Source organism: Thermobia domestica, chromosome 3 (assembly GCF_964235325.1).
Source record: "Thermobia domestica chromosome 3, izTheDome1.hap1.1, whole genome shotgun sequence".
Classification (NCBI taxonomy): Eukaryota; Metazoa; Arthropoda; class Insecta; order Zygentoma; family Lepismatidae; genus Thermobia; species Thermobia domestica.
Window position 1 is genome coordinate 27,894,745 of NC_137456.1, and position 14,535 is coordinate 27,909,279.

At 36.8% G+C, this 14,535-nt stretch overlaps 1 protein-coding gene across 1 annotated transcript in view; it reads left to right on the forward strand.

Moving 5' to 3' along the window:
* Positions 1 to 14,535, forward strand: part of LOC145681402 (glycine receptor subunit beta-type 4-like) — an 84,702-nt gene that overhangs the window by 28,290 nt on the left and 41,877 nt on the right. Inside the window, exon 4 of the mRNA XM_081753049.1 lies at positions 13,526 to 13,724. Within this exon, the coding sequence (XP_081609175.1) occupies positions 13,526 to 13,724 (199 nt within the window). The remainder of the gene's footprint in view (positions 1 to 13,525; positions 13,725 to 14,535) is intronic.

A 14,535-nucleotide genomic window follows, 5' to 3' on the forward strand; every position in this document is an offset into this window, starting at 1 on the left:
TTACAGCAAAACACCATGATCTCAGGTAAAAAATCTCCTGAGACATCTCTATTTACTGTAGGACTATAATCCACCAGTCATTCCCTTCAGAATAGAATGGCCTTTCAGGCTGTACCATTCACATGCCTCCATCATGTATCTAAGGCGAGAAATTCCCGAAAAAAGGGAATTGTTTGGTCTAAAAATCCCTATTTTCAACTTTTAGCCCCTCTGGACCCCCCTGTTTTAACGCAGAAATCTGAAAAAATCTGTTAAATACTACTCGGTGGACTGAATGTTTTTGCACAATTTCAATCTTCTAGGTGCAAAAATAACCCCGCCAAAAATATATATATCGACAATGTCCCATATTCCCCTATACAGAAGTATATTTTGATAAAAAATCCCTGACACATCCCTAATTACCCTAGGACTATAATCCGCCAATCATTCTCTTCAGAATAGAACTGCCTTTCAGACGGTATGACTCACGTGTCTCCATCATGTATCTGAGGCGGGAAAATCCCAAACAAAGGGATTTTTTAGTCTAAATATCCCTTTTTCTGGACCCCCCTGTTTTAACGCAGAGGTCTGAAAAAATATGATAAATAGTACTAGGTAGGCTGAATGTTTATGCACAATTTCAATCTTCTAGGTGCAAAAGTAAGCCCGCCAAAAATATATATAAAGACAATGTACCAAATTCCCGTATACAGAAGGATATTTTGTAAAAATTCCCTGAGGCATCCCTAATTATCCTAGGGTCATGTTTTGCCCATCATTCTCTTCAGAATAAAACTGCCTTTCAGACGGTATGACTCACGTGTCTCCATCATGTATCTAAGGCGGGAAAATCCAGAAGAAAGGGATTTTTGAGTAGAAATATCCCGTTTTTCAACTATTTGCCCCTCTGGATCCGCCCTGTTTTAACGCAGAAATCTAAAAAAATCTGGTAAATACTACTCGATGGCCTGAATGTTTGTTCAAAATTTCAATCTTCTACGTGGAGAAATAAGCCCGCCAAAAAATAATGAACATAGGCTTAATAAATGAAAATATATATTTTAGAATTATGACGTCATCACCTCCTATGTCTCGACGCAGGAAGGTGTGAAACCATACGTAAGGTCTTCTACAATGTCTCTGGACTTGAAAATCAAAACAAAACAAAAAAAACCCGGACGAAAAAGCTCAAATAGGAGAGTTATAACGCAATGTACCATGAAACATCCGTATGGTACAAATTGTACCATGGGATCCCCAGAGGGTTAAAATAGAAAATGAATGATTTCTGCCACTTCCGATTTAAATAGAGGGCTAAGAGAAGTGATGATATCTATCCTAAAAACATTAAACGGATTCAGAAACAGAAAACTGTATCGTTCTGCTATCTGCTATCGTTTTTGTTTTATGTAAATCAAAAAATGAAATGAAATCTTTGAGTTTTACGTCCCACGATTATGCCGGTTAGGCTAAAGGAGACGGTGATGATGAGTAATGTATGAAATGGTGGAATGAAGAAAGTGGGAGGAAACGGGAGAACCCCAAGAAAACCCACGCACACGGTGTTTGTCCACCACAAAGTTCACTTGGCGGGGATAGAACCCGGGACTCCAAGCACCAGAGGTGAACGCTCTACCACTGAGCCACCGCGGCCCCTATGTAAATTAATATTGAAACTGGACTTGTAGTGGATTTATATCATTTCCATTTTTAATAGATAGTTAAAGATCGAGGTTAGTATTCCTCGTACATTTAGTAACGTGCAGGAAACTAGTTCTGGGAATCTATTATAGTTTTTGATCTATCCTGATCAACAATAAAACCGGAAATCACTTATACACAAAATCGATTCTTAACTTTTCACCGTTTACCTCCTGGGCAAAATTGATGGTAATCCATCAAGTGGTTCTTGAGGATATTTTTCGTCTTTTGAACGGGCGAACACACATAATGACAGACAGGGTAATATATGAAAGAGTTTTAGTTGCTAATCCAAACTCTTTAATGAAATTCAACGAAGAAAGAATAAGTATTGACGGGAGCCATCTATTGGTGAATAACCAAATGTCGTCGTCAGAGGACTCTGCACTCCCTAAGATTTGCTGCCATCTAACAGAGAAGTTTGAAAGCTTTTGAAATAACTAAAGGATTATTTCAGTAGTACAACATACATTATTCATAATGAAAAAAAAAAAAAAAAAAAAAAAACAAAGGCCATCGGACAAAACTTTGTCATTTTCATTTCATAAATTAAAATCATACACTGCCGCTACCACCGAATTATTCATATATGAAATGTGAACAAAATTCCCTGACTCGTTTTTGAGAAAATCATTCGAAAATAAACTCTTCACAAAAGTAGGCTTACCCTTTTCAATTACTTAAACATCCATGGAAAAAAATATTTTATTATGCGTATGGCTAAAATGTAGAGCTATAATTCATCACAAGTTGTTGATCTCAAATTTAATGATAATGCGAATACATATGTTCAACAGCTGCAAACAGTGAAAGATAAACTCTATGAAAACCTTCCTGTACTCGTGAATCGCAAAAAGACCATTCCTTTACATGAAAATGCGCTAAACCACAGTAAAGATGACGTAAGAAAATATTCTTGAGCTTGACTCATCAATCAACTCATCTTGACGAAAGAAAACGATAGGCTACTGACGGTTACCCATTTCCGCTACACGGTACCTTATGCAGTTTTCGAATTCGTCATTGAAATTACCGATAGGTTTCTTTCGTCAAGATAAGTTGATAGATACATAGGTTGCATGTGTTCAATCACTGAAAATACCCCTACGGAAACTTTATTATTCCCTAAACAAAAGTAAATCAAATATCCCTTAAGGAAGAAAGAAAGATCAAAAGTATGATGACCTTTGCTCCTAAAAGTACCTAATCATTTGATTATTAAGCTTACCGACATCTTCAAAATGAATATTGCAATATTTTGTTTGGTAGAGTCTAATAAAAAGTCTGGGAACCCTTCACCATTTTATTATAAAAATAGTATCTTATAAAATTTACAAAGTTCTTGTAAATAATACAAAGTTTATAATATATTGTTGCACGGCTCGAACCAAGGACCATATTCTTTATTGGAAGTGGGAACCTGTCATCCATTTATTACAAGCGGAACATCTATTGCTGGAAGATTCACCGCCTTCATCGGTTACTTACACTTTTCGCTCACTTGTTGCTACCATGATGTCATTCAAATCTAACATTTGCAGAATTATTATTTACTGTTTGTAGCAACCAGGAAATCCCTGTATTTCAGTGGCGTATTTACGATTTTGTTTCGGGGGGCTTAGCTAACTTTATTGGGAACTTTGCCTGAAAATGTGAAAATTCTGCAAGATATTTCATATACTTTACTATAGTAAGTCAGATTTCTGGGGGACTTAAGCCTGGAAGCCCCCCTAAATACGCCACTGCTGTATTTGTTAATTGTTTGTAATAAATCTTGGTAGTAACCTCCTTTTACCTTTTGCCTTACTAAACAGTCTCACACGCGTTGACTGAAATTCAGTGTTGTTTAGATCACATGATTTCTCAACAAGTTTGTTTTTACTGGGCTCTCATTGTCATGCACCAACATCGAATTAATGTTTGCTTCGATCATCAACCTGATAAACATTGACACAACAAGGAAATATTGTTATTAAGTAGTAAGTAGGCCCTACTTTGATTCTGGGAAGTCACTCTTTTTTCCTGTTTTTTTAGTTTGTGTTATCCTGACGACGTTAGCAGCCTAGTAGGAAGTATAGCTGCTTTATGTTGCATCATCAATGTGTGGACTGTGGTTGTGTCAATTTAGTAATTGAATGTGCATGTCATAGAGTGAGTGTCACCACGTTTGCTTCCTTCATGACGTCAGAGAGACAGTCGAAAGAAATAAACTTGAGAAAGCTTGGTCATGGTCTTTTGGTTATTCTGGTCATTTTACTCTTGGTTTATGGCCAGTGATTCGGCGTGGAACCCAGAGAAAGAAGACGCTTCATTATGATTCCAAAAGTCTCTACCATCACCCACTGAGAGAGAGGAGGACAATGAAGATACTACACACAGAGCCCGAAGTACAAGGTATGGCATACAAAATATATGTCAAACCTGTCCGTAACAGTGACGACGCCAGAGGGGGGGCAAGGGGGGCGATCGCCCCCCTACTAGCTACTTCTGCCCCCCTGACTGCCACCTAGACTGCCCCCCCAGACTCCTACAATATTTAAACATTCTACATGTAGTATTTTATATCAGTATCATAACCAATCTCATTGTCAAATTGTAGTCTACTTTCCATGCATTTACTATGTGGCAGATTAGTCCTCAAGCTTTCTTCTTTGAGCGTCTGGGTATGCACGCATATTTCTGTTTTCTAATTTAGCGCCTTTTAGGTAAATTTTAGTTATACTTCTTTCTTATGATTTTTAATTATTGTGCCTAGCGAACAATAGTAGATTTGGTCGACTTGTTTTCTTCTCATTGGATCAACTTCGATTGGAAACAAAGGTAAGGTAAAACCAGTTACGTAACTTGTTTGTATTATCCAGATTTGAAGTTTCCAGTTTCATACTTTGTTTTATTTAAAGGTTCTATATTTCTTTTTTCTGAAACATTCTCAGCTTTCAATATTCAGAGAATGTGCTTATAACAACTTAGTTTGCAACTACCAGGGCTTAATTTTTTGATGGGGATAAAAAGAGTTGTGTTTTCCCTTCCTGCAAATGATAATAATAAATTTATGGAATTAAATTGATTCCCAATAAAACTTATTGTCAGAGTGCTGATCTTTAGTTAGTAATTGGTTTATACGTGCTCCCTTACTTATTTTGTTTCAAAGTACTGACGTGACGTCTACCATATTGACTAGGAACTGCTGAAAAATTCGTAGCCCAACCCAGAAGGAGTGCACGTGGAATGGTGAAGTTTTACTTCTACACTTCCGCCGAGAGTCAATATACTACCTTGTACAGTGGTCCAGTTTCTGCAGAAAAGTTAAAAAATCTGAAGATTTCCTCGCACCACTGTTTGTAGCACTACCCCTATCGGGTTGGGTACAAAACCTCGCGGCCAGAACCTCGCGGACCAAAACCTCGCCTTCCAAAACCTCGCGCCCCAAAATATCGTCATACCCAAAATCTCGCCTGACCAAAATGTAAATGTTCCAACAGATGATAAGGATGACGGTATAAAAGACGCTGTTTCAGAAGAAGTATCACGGGTATTTGACCAAGTCCCGCGATACCATATGAAAATTCTATTTCTGTATTAGAGGATTTCAATGTGAAGGTAGGGCGACAGGATGTTTTTAAACTGGTTATAGGGAAAGAAAGTCTGCAAAAGGAAAGTAATGACAAATAACGGGGTTAGTTTTGTGAACTTTGGAACATCCAAAAACTTAAAATTTTAACAAAAATCTAATAATATTTATGAAAGTATGAAATAATATATGAGTTTTTACGACGTCCCTTGATTATGTCCTGTAGGTTAAAGGAGACGTAGATGACCAGGATGAAGGAAATGATCGAATAAAGGAAGTGGGAGGAAACGGGAATAACCCGAGAAAGCCCACGCACACGATGTTTTGTATCTTCTTCTTCTTCTTCTTCTTCTTCTTCTTCTTATTATTATTATTATTATTATTATTATTATTATTATTATTATTATTATTTGTACTGTGAAATTGCATATTAAGAAACTCATTCGGTAAATTTTAAAGAAAAGTTTCATTCGTGGCGATGGTTTGGCCACGCGATGTTTTGGGGGGCGAGGTTTTGGCCCAGCGAGATTTTGTCCCGCGAGGTTTTGGCAGGCGAGATTTTGGGCGGCGATGTTTCGGCCGCGAGATTTTGTCCGTATCCCCCTCTATCAGATCTAAAATGGCGTCCTTTCAAGTGTTATTTAAATTTGGGAAATAAGTACACGTAATAGTTAGACGGAGCTAAATCTGCGGAATAAGAATAATGATCTAGACATTGAAATCCTAGATTATGCAATGTCAGTTGTGTTCGCAGGGGCTTGATGGACAGTTGTATTCTCCTGAAGGAACAGAATTCCTTTCTTTTCATTTTCCGCGGCGGTGAATTTTTCTTTCAGTTTTGTAAGTAATGTAGAGATTCTGGATTAAATATCTGACCGTTGCGGAGGTAGTCTATGAGTACGACTCCATACTTATCCTAGAAGAATGTTGCAAACAGTTTCTCAATCTACTTCTGTGTCTTGAACTTCTTGGGGCGAGGAAGAAATGAGTGATACTACTCCATTGACTGTTGTTTAGTTTCAGGATCATAGTGGTATGGTTACTATTCGTGAGCGAAATTGATCAGCATTACAGTCAAATTGGAAGAAGACTTCTCTTAATTCCGCCACTGTTTCATTCTCCTGACAGATTTTTTGAGAACACATTATGCCGAGAACTTGCGCATACCCAAGCCATTTTGAATTATGCTACCGACGGGTTCCAAAGAAATGCCCAGAACTGAGAAAGCGGGGTGCAGCCAGATTTCAGACTATAATAAGTATGTCTATTTTTGTCACTCAAAAACTGAGGTGGCCTAGGCCCTCTGGCCCCGGGCTATATCCACCACTGACTGAAATGCTGCAATTTTCAAGAATAATGTCACAAATTGCATCCATGATTTCGGGAAGAGTCTGCTTTTAATCATCCTGGATGTAAAGCATAATTTGTTGAAAAATCGCCACGTTTATACTAAGCCACTTACTTCATCACCACTGTATATAACGGAGGAGAGCCTCGTGGTGTTTCACTGATTTCCTAATTAATATACTTCGGCGACTTTCCTTGGTGGAACAAAAATGTTATAACAGTTCGGATCTGGATGTTCGTGAAATTCGCTGTTTGGGCACACATAATCACTTCAGAGGCCTGAGAAACAATAAGAATTTTATTATTAATATAATAATTTGTATTTGTACGTACAGAGATATGTTTTTCTAAACTACGGTTTCATTTTTCTACCTAGTACCTACACTCCTTCTGGATTGGACTACGACATTTCCAGGAGCTCCTCGTAAATTCTCTCTCTCTCTCTCTCTCTCTCTCTCTCGATATATATATATATATATATATATATATATATATATATATATATATATATATATATATATATATATATATATATACATAGAGAGAGAGAGAGAGAGAGAGAGAGAGAGAGACGTAGCATATAGTACTAGAGGAATGTGTTCCTTGTAGCATACGCGAAAGTAATTCAATTTATGTTTAGGCTTCAAAAGTTGCATTGAAAAATATTTCATGTGCAGATGTTACTTATTTGTTAGTTACAAATTTTACTTGAAATAACTTTAATTTATAATCATATAGGTCTAATATAAAAACAGCAACGAAATACACAATGTAATGTAAAATAAGTCAAGCGAAATAAATATGTCATTTTTGATATGGCAAATAGCCGCCCCCCCGAAAATGTATCTGCCCCTCCTTTGCCCCCCTAAGAACTTAAAGCTGGCGTCGTCACTGGTCCGTAAGGGCACACACACATGTCGTAATGATACTAAACACACTACCAACAACGTGAATAATACTGTCACTAAACACACTTCAAGAAGACGCTAGAAATATTAATTTTAGTGAAAATAATGCTAGTTTAGTCACTAGACAACATTTAAAAGGTGCTAAATTTCTATTCTAACAATATAAATGAACCAATTGTTTTTGATAAAAATATTCTTAAAAATTTCTAGATCAAGCGACAAAGTGCTGCATTGGTAACACTGATAACAACAGACAAACGACAACTGCCTTACGTTTCCGCGCATGTGTATAAATTTGTGACGTACAATTATATCATCTCAAACATTGCCCCAGTGATCAAAACATAACATACTAATCCGTCAAAACTAATAAAAACAAGGCAGTAGATCATTTTGATTTGCTCACATTTTTTATGTTCATGGCGGACATATCCGTAATGTCAAAAAAATCGACATATTTCCTTAAGTCCACCATTAGAAGGCAATTCGTTTGTACATATTAAAGTATGTCCAAATTTGAAGACACGCATTTTTGTGTCGCTTTGAGTCGTTTCGGGCTCTGTATGTACATGTGCGGTGAGACTGTTCCTTTTAAGTATCATTCCTTGCTTCATCTCCACCTTCAGTAATACCCTGTTTGCTACCAAACAGTTACCATTTAGAACTATGAATTTTATTTCATATATCCTAGTTCGAGCATTTTATCTCTTTTAAAGTAATTCTCGTAATTTGCACATCCCCTGTGCATTTAGTGCATTGTATCCTTTTGTTCATTCATATTTTATGTACCGTTACATGGTATTTTCTATACCGTTACAGTGTAGACAAAACTGCAGCACACGAAAGTGGGTTCAGGTAAAATGTCCTTGCCCACTGCGGAGCCGGACAATGATTCAAAGTATAACTCCCTTACTCATCGCAGTTTCAGGATGTAGTGTAGTTAAGGATTACCTCTTTGCTCATTGCAGCCTCCGGAGTAGGTAGTTATAGGAATACTCCTTTGCCCAGGACGGCTTCAGAAGTTGGATTTAAGGAAATCTCCGCAACCCAAGGCGGTCTCGAGAAATAGTTTAGGAAGGTTAGCGATCAGCACTGGAACTGATGCCTCTTTTCACTTGAGGTCCTCTTTTAGGAAGTGATCTGAAGGAGAGGTCCGTGAGGAGAGGGTCGGCCATCTTCGGATTCCTTTCAAACCAACTTCGTGTTTTCCTAGTATCGTTCTTCCATCGTCTGCTAGTGGCTATGTTATGAATACAATAACACGTGTTTGTGTTTGAAGATTGTTTATAGTCATTGTTTATAGGATGATTTCATGGAAGCTTACAATATTCATAATATAAAACGCAACCATATCTTTGAAAATCATGCCTTATGGGTACATTAAAAGTGAAGATAATCAAAATTAAAGGGATATTGCTGATTTGCTAAATAATAAGATTTCATTTTATTTTTCAAATGAGAATAATTTAGATATCGTAGGACAGATACTTCAGAATAGAATTGCTTAAATATATTTACTAAGAACAGGTAATTATTCCCATTTCTCCCGAAACTAATTTTCATCTGTGACTATAAAATTTAGTGAGTTTATTGGACTAACAACACAACAAATGACTCTGATTTGTTTCATATTTCACATTAATACAATACCTTACATATGTACACCACAAAGACATTCTTTTGGAGAGGAAAGTTTGACCTGTAAAAGTTCTCAAGCTTTAGAACAGAAAGTACACAATCATGTGCATATTTGCATTTTATTGGTGTCGGAAAGTAATTTCCGCCAAATGATAAGTATAATGAGAATTTGAAAGAACCTAAGTTGTAGAGATTAATAATTCTCATTTTAGGCACCCATATAAATGCGTACTTTGAATTGATTTGTCTCTAAAATAGCTGCGTCTTTTGTCAAGATACTTGTAACAAAATGCCACTCGAACCGATCCGCATTATGATTTCTCCATACCTAAACCGCACTGGCTGAAGACATGGTGTAACCTTGTAAAGTAAGACTAATGTTTTTGGACAAATAAAAACTTTTTTTCTAAATAATTAAATAATAAAAATGGAAGTTGTATAAAAATTATGCGTATCTTAGATTTTTTTTAAAAATATTTTAAGCCAAAAGAACATCATCTTTTAAAATGCCCTGCCTTGAAAACTATAGGACCTATCGCAATCGGTTTAAGAACTTACACAGAAATTAGCATGCACTCTGTCTAACTATCCATGTTTTACTAGCCTCTGTTACCGACGAAACAAACTCATAAAAGTTAATTCACACATAGTGTGCGGCTACCCGTCCCTGCCATGGTCCACAAAATTTCTTGACCTTGAAAATTCATTGGGTTGTAGTTTATAATTCACACATAACGTGGCAAGCCTATGCCGTATCTCAATAGGCCATACTGAAGAGAAATCAGCCCGGTCGTGATCCATCAGCCGCGATCCTTCGGCTTTCTTCGGAGCACACGAAACAACACGAAGTTGACCAGAACCAAGGAAAATGGTGTAGCAAGCAGTAGCGGCTCGGTATGGCATGATGTGCGTGTGAGTGTTCACGGGTGTGGCACAGACATACCATAACAGGGAAAGGGCACACCACACTACGTGCGAATTAACCTTAAAGGGAGTTGAGGTACAGGGATACACTATTAGGAACGAATTAAGTACTCGTTGCACCGGTACCGGAGAATTCTAAAACACAGGTATTTGGATAGAGTTTACTACTTCCTGTGCAATTCATTGAATCGGTTCCGATAGGCCCCATAGTTTTCAAGCCACGTCGATTTAAAACACGATGTTTAGCATTTGAAATGGTTATAACTCTGAAAGGTAGCGCTTTCTCAACCCAAGTTCTTTAGAACTGTTTTCTTTCACTTCGTATAAGAAATCATTTTCCGAAGTTTGTAGATTGAGTTACGTTCCACCCTGTATAAAGGATTTTTGGTTGATAAACCAAATTCTTTAAAAAGTGTTAGTAGAGTGTTTGTATTTGCTGTTATTGGATTCAAGTTTAGGATTTCTCCTTACGAGTGAGGCTATGGTGAGACGTGAACCTAAAACTTAGCGCGAAATCCGAACCAGTGGTGCCAACCTGTGGGAAAAATCCCTTTTGTGGGATTTTCTCCCAGGAATTTCTCGAATAGGGATCAAAGGAATTTCTGTAGTTCATTGATGGCACTTTTCGTACATTTACTTCACCAACACCAACAAAATTCTATACGAGATTTAGACTAATGAGTCTTCAATATACGTAAAGTTAGTGCTGTTAGATTTTGTTACTGTAAAATGAAAAAAAGAAAGCAGTGTTGTGGCGTGGAAAATCAGCGCCCGGAGCAAGAGTATAAGAGCTCCATACATATATTTCAAGTAATTTTTCCTCTCTTTTCCTTTTATCTCCTAATTTTGCACTCCGTTACTTTGGCGTCCGGGTCCGTCGCCCCGCTGTCCTCCTTCGCGGCGCAGTAGTGAAAGAAATTACCAAATGAGAAACAACCATCTTCCAAAAAATTCCCCGCAAAATTACTGGTTGTCTTCTCTGGTTTCGTTATGTTAGGTCGAAGATTATGAACAAAAGCGTAATTGAAATATTAACAACCAAATACACTTGTTTACTTCAACATTTTCAATTGACTTTTTAAATTACATATTCATAAAGTATTTGACTAATGTAAAAGGTCTGAATACACTTACATTAAAGAAATTGAGTGACATATATATTAGTTTCAGTTTTCATATTTTATAAATTTTGTACACTGTGAAAAATTTTAAAGCAAAATGGGGATTTCTACCTCTCGAGATGGTATTTTATAACGTTGCAGGTTGGCATCACTGATCCGAACACTATGAGCTTGATTGTGTATCAGCCATAGTCTTCAAAACACAAAACTAGAATGCTGACCAGAACGGGAGTTGCATGTTGCTATTCATGAAGCCGTTGTCCAATTTCATTACAAATTTCAAAATTTACAAAAGCTTTCACTAATAGTACAATTAGTAAAACATAATTATGAGATTACAGTCAGATTTAATTGCAATTGAAGCCGTGATTTCCATAACCACACAAGTCCAGCTGAAGAGATATTAAGAAAATCAATAAAAACATATATTTCTGCGAAATGTGAAGTTGCAAATCAGATTTTTTTTTCATACTTACAATTTGCTGAATAACAAATGTCACAAAGTATTAAAATAACGAGTATTACAAGTAATCTGTCTATAATAAAATATTAAAAATACTGGACTTGTGTTATTAGGGAACTCATATCAGTCTGTTACATTTGTTTTAGCTAATATAATCCTGATTAGGAAAAGGAATATACTGATATTTAAGCAATAATTTCTGGAAATGAAATAACATACAATCACTGTGCATAAACCCAGTCTTTTTTTCCACTTTAATGTAATACAGCAAACAACACATTTAGTTTACTCATATATTTCCTTCACGTAATCAAAATCCTACACTTCACTTCCTGACTCCTCAACACTGGGAGTCTGATCTTTAACATACTGGTCCAGAAGTCTCTGAAAGTAAGGTTGCTCTGCAGGTAAAATTGAGGACAGGTATTTTTCAATATCCTTGGCTTTAGCAGCTATCAGGGAAATTTCAGCTTTATATGCTCTCTCCAAGTTTTTCCCATCAACTTTTGGTTTTCCTGTCATCATGAATGATTCTGTAACTAAGCCACTTGATGTCTTCTTTGCAGTTGTGGTTTTTAATCTGTATCAATAGTTTTATAAAATGTCACTTTCCACTTTTCTGGTTGTTTAGTAAGTGGAGACGGTTCTTTAATTTTTTTAAAAAAGGCTTAAAATCGTTAGTCATACTTTGTTCCACTTTAACCACATTAATAGTTATTGATGCATTTTATGATTTCTATCCAATCATCAGGCGTGTATACAACGTCCTGCTTACGTTTAATTACTTCAAGGTGAGCGCAGTCACGCTAAACTTGTGACAGCTGTTTGCTTTCCAGAACCACACAATTCCATGCACTTGTATGCTAATGAAACTCAACACGTCAGTAACATGCGAAAGATACGGGGACCTATGTTGTTTTGAATGTCAAACGATAGAGCTCAGTTAGATGATTACAACGATATATAAAGGGTATATTTCAAAACAACACCGACAACGTTTGGGAGGTGATTCCTGACAGCAAGATAACACAAAAAGTATAGACCAGCCTGGGTGTACAAATCATTTCTTTCGGAGTAATAGGGTGCTGAAAACATGAAAAAAAAAACTTTAAAGGTCCATAAATACAAATCTATGGGACCTACCGTAGTCGAGTCAATACCTCACTTAGGAACTAGTACGTGTTCTATTCACATATCCAAGTTTTGGAATCCTGCGGTACTTTCGCAGCTATTTTTATACAAGTACTTGGTGAGTACTTCAAATCATATGACTGTAGCCGAACTCCCTCTATAGAAATTGTTGCGTGAATACCGCAGGATTCTGAAACATATAGTTTTGGATAGCACACATATAAGTTCCTAAATGAAGTCTTGAGCCGACTACGGTAGGTCCCATAGTTTTGTAGCTATGGACCTTTCAAATTCATTTCTCATAATGTTCTCGGCAGCCTATAACTCCGAAAGGAAGCATTTGTGCACCCAGGTTGGTCTATACTTTTTGTCTTATCTTGATGTCAGGAACCGCCTCCCAAACGTTATCGGTGTTGTTTTGAAACACCCTGTATAACTCATATAGTGCCAAAAAGTGGACTTGTGCTGTTATGGAGCATGCGGCTTCAATTTCATTCCTATACCTATTACAGAATCAACTTTCACTATGGTGTTACATTCAACTTCATCTCAAACAATATACAAATTACACAGTAGACATTCTCAAACAAATACATCATATGGAACTAAATGAAGTAAATATGAGACAATACATAAATTAGTATAGGTACAGAGGATAGTGTTCAAACCTTTTTATAGATCTTAAACTTTAGAGAGCACGTCTATCTATTTCATTTACATTTCTTTCTTTACATTGTAGATCACATGTCGAAAGCTCACCTGGCCATCTACATGTACAGGAATATTTGGAATCATATTTTGGTCTCCTATTTTCCAAGCTCACTGTTCGTCGTGATCTCTTGGGGAAGTTTCCTTATTCCCCCGGAAGTGATTCCTGGAAGAATGGTTCTGCTCGTCACAACCCTACTTACGCTTGTGACCATGTTTAACTCAATCAGGTAAGAGATACATGACGACGTATGTTTATGAAGAGTATGTTTATACTACAACATACTACTACTGCATCGTTGATACTACTACTACTACTACCTTTATCAGGCGCATATACGAGTTATGTTGTTCGAAAAGAAACAGAGCTTTGACTATAACATCTTTGTTGTTCATTGTATGACATTTTAAGCATTGTCTTCCCTCCACTGGCAATACACCGTTCCCAACGTTTCTTCCATTTTTGGAAAGCATCCTGCAACGCATTTTCTGGAATGGTGTGCAGGTCTCTCGTCTCGTTGTCCTGAATCTCCTCTTTGGTTTGGAAACGATGTCCTTTCAAAGTAATTTTAAGTTTGTTTTTAATTAAGGGATAATATCAAATATAGAACCATTAACAGAATTTACTCTGTAATTCGTTTTCTCCATTCATTTTTCTTCCTTTATTTTCAGGATTACATCATCACTGAATTTCTTCACTGAAGATTATCTTTCATTTAGCAGCATCCAACTGGAGCTCAGCCTTGTAAATGAAACATTTTAAAAAGACTAAAGGGAACGGGCGGGAATCGAACTCGGACCAGGAAATTGGCAAGTCACAACGCTAACCATTCACCTAAAGCGTTACTTACTCTGGCACGCCTAAATTACGAGTATTTTCTGTTCGCTCAAAACAGTAGCTTGTTTATAATCAAATTGATTGCCAAAACACAGGAATATGGAATACGTCGCGTCCATATGGGAAACAAGAAAAAAATCTCCTGATGTATATGGTGGATGGGGATTAATGGTCATAGCGAAACGAGGCAAATAGCAGTTTGC